The sequence below is a fragment of the Telmatherina bonti genome (assembly GCF_933228915.1).
Source record: "Telmatherina bonti genome assembly, chromosome: 14".
In the NCBI taxonomy this organism is placed as follows: domain Eukaryota; kingdom Metazoa; phylum Chordata; class Actinopteri; order Atheriniformes; family Telmatherinidae; genus Telmatherina; species Telmatherina bonti.
This window is the reverse complement of record NC_136612.1, coordinates 24,467,831-24,474,719: the sequence shown is the minus strand read 5'-3', so window position 1 is coordinate 24,474,719 and position 6,889 is coordinate 24,467,831. Positions and strand designations below refer to the sequence as shown.

General features: G+C 43.6%; 1 protein-coding gene across 1 annotated transcript; it reads left to right on the top strand.

The window, feature by feature from the left end:
* Positions 1 to 410: 410 nt before the first annotated feature.
* Positions 411 to 6,602, top strand: metrnla (meteorin like, glial cell differentiation regulator a). Its single transcript, XM_079252260.1, has 4 exons — positions 411 to 701; positions 2,249 to 2,637; positions 5,541 to 5,600; positions 5,736 to 6,602. The coding sequence occupies exons 1-4, from the start codon at positions 604 to 606 to the stop codon at positions 6,047 to 6,049; spliced, it is 861 nt and encodes a 286-aa protein (XP_079108386.1). The 5' UTR covers positions 411 to 603; the 3' UTR covers positions 6,050 to 6,602.
* Positions 6,603 to 6,889: the final 287 nt, after the last annotated feature.

Here is a 6,889-nt window from a genome sequence, read left to right as displayed (position 1 = left end):
AGCATGCTCTTGATAACTATAATAACTAATTATGCTTTATGTCGCTATGTGATTAGAAAATATAAACTATGTCAACAGTTGTAGCAACTGTCCATTGCCTTTGCTTAAGTATTGTGAATTTGAAAATAAATCCATGTAGGCTACTGCGTGTACCATTTGATAAATATTATTTGATTATCTGCATGGAATCGTTGCTGATACTGTATTATTTCTGCATGAATAGCCATTTTCTGTAACGGCACTCTGTAGCTCTAAGAGTGTAGTTTGATTTGGTGAGACTGGGAGATCCGAGTCTGAGATGTGTCTTCGAATGCGTCAGCAGTGCAATAGATGGGCTGTGACGTGAAGCGCAATCAGGGCTGCTGAAGCAGAGCCTGAAACCGAGCTCAGTCCGCATTTTACAGGGTGCAGTCAACTCTGTTTTCTCCGGTCGCGACTGAAAAACGTGCTTTTACCCTTCTCCATCTGCCGAGAAGAGAAGCAGAGACCCCGGATAGTACACGGAGCGGACCCGGGCACATGGAAACGCTATGTGGCCGGAAAGACGGCGTCGGACTTTACCGTAGTTTCACCTGAAAAGAGGCAAAGTGAGGCGAGATAAACATGCTCACTCCGATGCTGGCCTCATTGCTGCCTCTGCTCCTTCTCTGTCGGATTTCTTTCTGCCAGTACTCAAGCGACCAGTGCAGCTGGAAGGGCAGGTGAGGTGAACTTACTTTGTTGTTGTTTGTTTTAATAAATCACCCGGATATAATGTAATGAGCGTGTAAGTTAAATGAGCTTCTGGCGGTATCCTGAATTACTGACCGAAACTGAACGCATCGAGGTATTGGAAGACAACAGATACAGACAATAATCATTTTTAATCTAAATTTAAAATATGTATGTATGTGTGGTTTATGATAATGAAAATCCTTCCTTGTCTTGATTCTTATTAAATATAGAAGTTATTTACAGACACGTGTGTTTCATGAACTGGCAGTTTTCTTAAAAATAAATATTTCCTCACTGTAATAATCCTATTTAGGGGAATAAATAGAGGAAATTTTAAGCACTTATTTTCACTACCCAGGGACACTATTAAATCTAGGCACTAATTGTATTTAATTTGTTGCAAATTTCACTTTTGTTCCAGCCACTAGAAAACAAAAAAACTTAAAAATCTACAAAAACATAAAAGCACAAACTTCATGTCCGCACCAAAATGTCTTACAGTATTTTAATTCATTTTATAATCAGGCAATAGTGTTTCAGCTCTCGTTAGACATCTGCTGTAATCCGTTTTGCACTTGAGAGCTGTGTCTCAAACCGGGTGGTTTTTGTTTTTTTCATCCACCAACCAGGACGGGCAGGCAATACTTTGAGCTTTCAACCAATGATCTGGTGTTCATTAGTGAGACTTTTGACTAATCTTCTTTAATTGTATGCAGAAGTGATGAAGTTAGAAGGAACTTAATTAAAGGCATGCTGAGGAGAGCCTGGTTATGGGGCTTCAGCTGCATATGCTCAACATGTGCCATGGGTTGCTTTAGATCTATGGCAAATTTGAATTTCAGCATCTCATTTTCAGGAAACTGGGTGTTTCTCCTCCAGAGTCAAACCGCGAGCTTGGCATGCTCCTGCCGATGGCTTCCTGCCTTTGGCTTTGCCACAGAATGACTGACACACAGGAGTTTTTCAAACCCTGACCAGGCATTAAGTTGTGGAGGGAGTCATTTGGTCATACTGGCGCCAGAGTCCGAAGTGCTGCCCGGACAAGTCTCTTCCACTTTCTTTGGTGGCTTGAAAGCAAGGGGAGGTTCAGTGCGTGACCTGCATTTGCACTTGCATGCAGCAGGCCCAGCTACTGTTGCTGCTGTTGTCTGCCCAGAAGCCCCTGTGTCTGTCCATTCATCCATTTCTGCTTCCAAGCTCTTCCCAAAGGCAGCCTGCCAGTGCTGCGTTTTGCCAAAGCTCTGGGCGGAACAATGTGGTATGGGGAGTGTGTTGGAGCTGAGGTCATTTTGGCTCCTCTGGCTCGTGACTGGTCATGCGGCCAGTCTTGCGCATGGCCTTAATGCTTTAGGAGGAATGTCTCCTAATGTCCTTACAGTCTGCTAGAGGTTTCCACCTTGTTTAGTTAAATCAGGCCGCAAATGCCCAGCAAATAATTTTCTATTGGGTTAATTTATCTCATTATGCTGCATTGGAACAGGGGGGGAGGAATCTAAAACTTTGTTTTGAATTCTTTGTCTTTCTTTTCTTTTAGCGGTCTGACCCATGAAGGCCACACCAGGGATGTGGAGCAGGTATATCTACGTTGCTCCCAGGGATCTCTGGAGTGGCTCTATCCCACAGGAGCCATCATCGTCAACCTCCGACCCAACACAATATCTCCTGTCGCTGCTCGCCTCTCTGTCTGCATCAAACCCTCCACCGACTCCAGCGGTACAAACATCTATCTTGACCGCAATGGCAAGCTACGTTTACTGCTGCGCGAGCAGGACCAGGCTCAGGGGAAGGTCCACTGCTTCAGCATTCAAGAGGGGGCACTCTTCATTGAGGCCATCCCGCATATGGACATCCGCCGTCGGATTACGGCATTCCAGTATGAACTGGTCAGCGACAGACTGAGAGTAGAGGCAGAGTCACTCAGTGGTAAGATATTATATGCTATAGAAGTGATAAACCTCTGGGTTACTTACCTAGTTTTTGTTTTAAGTAGCTGTTGCTTTTTTTTTTTAAATTGCTTGTGGGCCTGAGTTCCTTTGTCCCTGTGTTGTGTTCCAAACTCTAAATGCAGCCATCTGCTGGTGGAAACTTTTATTAAGTTGGGCTTTAACAGTAGGAAACACAGAATTCTCCAGCACACTTCCTTTACTAAAGCCAAGAATTATAGGCAGCATTATTTACATATTTTAGCTCAGGTATAATAGATTTTTAAAATTTCTTAATCCTCAAATTCACACTAAGAATAAAATTTGAGAATCTTAAGCCTTCATTATCGTTTTGCCGATTTAATATAAAGTGTAAATATCACCTCTTGGTGCAGCTTTAATCTGAGTTGAAGTACTCTGCTGTGAGCCTTAAGTATTATTTTTTTCTAATAGCGTGTGTGTGTGGAGGGGCACAGCCAAACACAAGGCATCCAATGAAAAACAGCGGTCTATTTTCCTGCTGTGTACCTGCCAGACCTGGGCAGTTTCAAACTGTGCAACTGTTGTTTTTTTTTTTTCCCCCACCTAAAGCAAAATACGAACAGTATCGGGGCCACATCTGTTTTTATGGCTCTCTGGCTTCACATATCCACATCCTGCGTCATTCTCTGGCACCCAGACAAGAGGGAGAGGGTTAAAAGTAGAGGAGTTGTTTTGACCGTGTGAGTGTGCGATCCGGTGCTGTAATGTGGCCTGAGATAGCACAAGGATGATTCACAAAGACAGTGGTCTCGTGTCTTGTGAGGCCCGGATGGGTGGATTGATCTCTCCTTCACTTCTTCTCATCTTCTTTGCTTTCTTCCCTTCTTTCCTCTTCTCTCTGACCCGCTGTGCTGGGATTGAGTTGCTCACCATCACACTGGAATGCATCTCCAACCAGATGTTGGGAGGAACTTCTAGGAGCATACAGGCTTGTCCCCCCCCCCCCCCCTTCTCCACTCTTTCTTTTCACTCCCTGAGCCTCCCTTCCAGCTCACTGTAATTATTCAGCCTTTCCTTGCCCTCAGTCTCACTATTTCCTACCTCTTCATTTCTTTCATGCCTATTTATCATTTTTGGTATTTTCCTTTTAATTCCTTCCCCCTTCATATATCTTCCCTCTCTCCTCCTGGTTGTTTTGAAGTGGGTTTTTGTCTGTGCTGAGGGGAATTAGCAAGTTGCGCTCCATTACAGTGGAATTCATCTGGGCCCAGATGTTGCAGGGACACTGTAATATGCCTCTGCACCCTTCCTTCTCTGCTCCTCCCATCCTTCTTCCTCCTATGCTCCTGTGAAGTGGTTCTGATCAGAGTGGTGCTGCATGGGCACGAGCCAGACAGAGATGCTGACTCAGCTCTCGGCCCATTCCTGTGGTTCTGTTTCATGTTTGACATGTGGGCCCTGGTTGGCTCTGCTCTGGAAGAAAGCAAACACTCGGTTTAGGCCTCGGCTCACAGCTCTGTCTGATGCTGTGGGAGTACTCGGGCTCACTTCAAAGTGAGCATGCACTCTGCTCGGCTGTCCAGCTGTTCTTAAGCCATCCAGGCTTGTTGCTGTTTGACCCCTGATCTCTCTGGTGATGCTGCAGCGCCTTGTGTTTCAACACTAGTTGACCTTTAAACATGCTCCCCTTCTCACCCCTGCTCTTTAAACTTCAGAAAAACCTGCTAAAAATAAGCCTAAACCTTCTAATAAAGATGACACTGGGCAGAAGAGCTGCTGCTGTTGATCGATGGCGATGTCCTGCTGTTCTTTCCCTCCGAATGCAGGATTTCATAACATGATCTGTGTTTTAAAGCAGTCATGTAAAGTCTGGTGGTTTCCAAAGCACACAATCCATCTGAATTAACACTTTTAATCATCCTTTACTCTCTGAACCTCTCGCGCCCCACCCTCAGCCTACTGCTGGCTAGACACCCTTCTGTATGCTCTCACTTCTCTTTCCACCTGTTCCTGAGAACAGCTCTGAGGGAAACCAAAGCAGGATAAAGACTAATAAAGGCATTTTGGCTTGGCCAGCCGCTGGACCACCTGAGTCAACTAATTACTGCTCTCATTTAGTGGCCTTTCTCCTGCTATAAAACAGTCTGGAGGTGGGTTGCTGGAGTAGCTCCTTTGCAGTCACCAGTCAAAGGTGAAGCGCCGCCTTGGGCAGGCTTTTTGAATTTTTGGTCAAGGCAATTTAAATTCACTTTTTTTTTTTTCTTTTTTTCCTTTCCTTTCTCCCCCTGAAGCATTTGCCCCCTGCTAATGGACGCATGCCCCACAGATCTCTGTAATGTGAGATATGTATGAAATTTTGTCCTTATTTTCTGCCTCCTCTGAAGTAATTTTCACTTTTGGGGTTGTTAAGAACTTTACTTGATGTTCTAGTTAAGATGCAGTCCCAGTAGGCTGGCTGGATTTTGAACAGAGCGCAGCCTCTCCTCATGTTACAGCATTGCTTATCCTTTTCATCTGGTCTGTGTTTGTCACACAGTGTCAGGGGGTTCCTGTTGTGGCGTGGACGCTCACTGAACAGCCCCCATGAGCATTTGCATATGCAAAATAAAATTTAGATAAGCAGTGTTGAACTTGCTTTTACTACCAGTGCTATACGCAGCAGTATTTGGTTTAAAATTCAGATGTAGTGATGTTAAGTCTATATATGCTAATTTGAGATCATTTGGAGGGAAATGCAGTGACTCGAACCTGTCTTTCTGCTGAGGCCACACTTGATTTTATTGAGAGGCTTCATTGGAAATCTGTGGACTTGTCGACAATATTTTTTGTCATGCTTTGCGAATGGTTGTGCACATACTGTTTCTTTATGGGGAGCTCTGCTAAAGTTTTAACTTATCTACCCTCTTTGTCTTTTCCACTTAGCACCCTGTCAGCCCTGCAGTAACACCGACATGCTTTTAGCTGTCTGCACAAGTGACTTTGGTAAGTTACACTCTCGCTGCAGAGAGTTATGGGCTTCCTGCTGCAGTCGTGGCAGAAAAAGTCCAACAAAAACACCATTCTGTGTTGCATGAAGTATAGCTGTTGCTGACCTCTAAATCTTCTATGTTTTTGCAGTCGCACGGGGCAGCATTAAGAAGGTGGACCAGGAGGAGGACCACTCATCTGTCACCGTGGAGCTTAGTCGTCTCTACAGACAGAAAATCCAGGTTTTTGTATCCGGGGGTGTAAGGGTACGGAGCTGGACAGGCCACATCAACATGCCCCTTCAGTGCGGGGTGAGGTCTGGAGAGGGAGAGTTTCTGTTCACCGGGACTGTGAGGTTTGGGGAGGCCTGGATGGGTTGTGCCCCTCGCTATAAAGACTTTTTGCGTTTGTATCATGAGGCACAACTTCAGGGGAACAACCCCTGCCAAGTGGACACTGACTGAGATTTACCTGTCTTCATCTGGAAACGGCAAATCCTTAATGAGCTATGAAGAGAGCTGGTCTAAGAGTTTGTGTCGAGGCAAAAGACTGACAGACTGACCCAGCTGCATAGCCTCGCTCCTCTTTTGGTGTCCCATGAAACTTTTTGGAGACAATAGATGGAGCTGCTGAATGTTGCTAAGCAGCATCCCAGCAGTGCTCCGTTTTCAAAGCTGATGCAACGTGGTGTGTGTTCAGATTGACTTCTTGCAGGCGAAGAACTGCAGTTGTTTAAATGTAGCAGAACCCCCATTCAGTTTTTGTGTATAAAATGTGAATCAATATTGTACATTTTGGAGCTCTTTGTGCTTTGTAAAAAAGCTTGATGTACAGATCTGAGTTTTTTTTTGTATGGCAAATGTATAAAGTGAAAGCTTCTTATTTTGTTTAAAAAATTATTTGCAATTTATTGCCTGAAATTTAGCTTTTTTTTTCAGGCTGTATGATTGTAAAAGAAAAAACAAACAAAAAAACAAAAGTTTTTTTGCCCTTCAATAAAAAGCTTTTATTCCTTTGCATCGTGTTTATCTCTGTTTTACATGCAAAACTAATTATATTTTGTAACTGAGTTAAAATACTATAACAAACGGGAAACAAATATTTTTAACCACCAGTATTATAAAAAGTAGCTCAATTATTTATTTTTTTTATTTTACTTTTATACTCTATTTTGCAATTGTATTTTCTTTTTCATGATGTGCTGCTGTCCTCAACCAAAAGAAACTTTGATCTTAATGGATTTTAATCTGGTTAAATAAAGATTTACTAAGAGATCTATTACCTTAAATGTACTTGGATGCAAA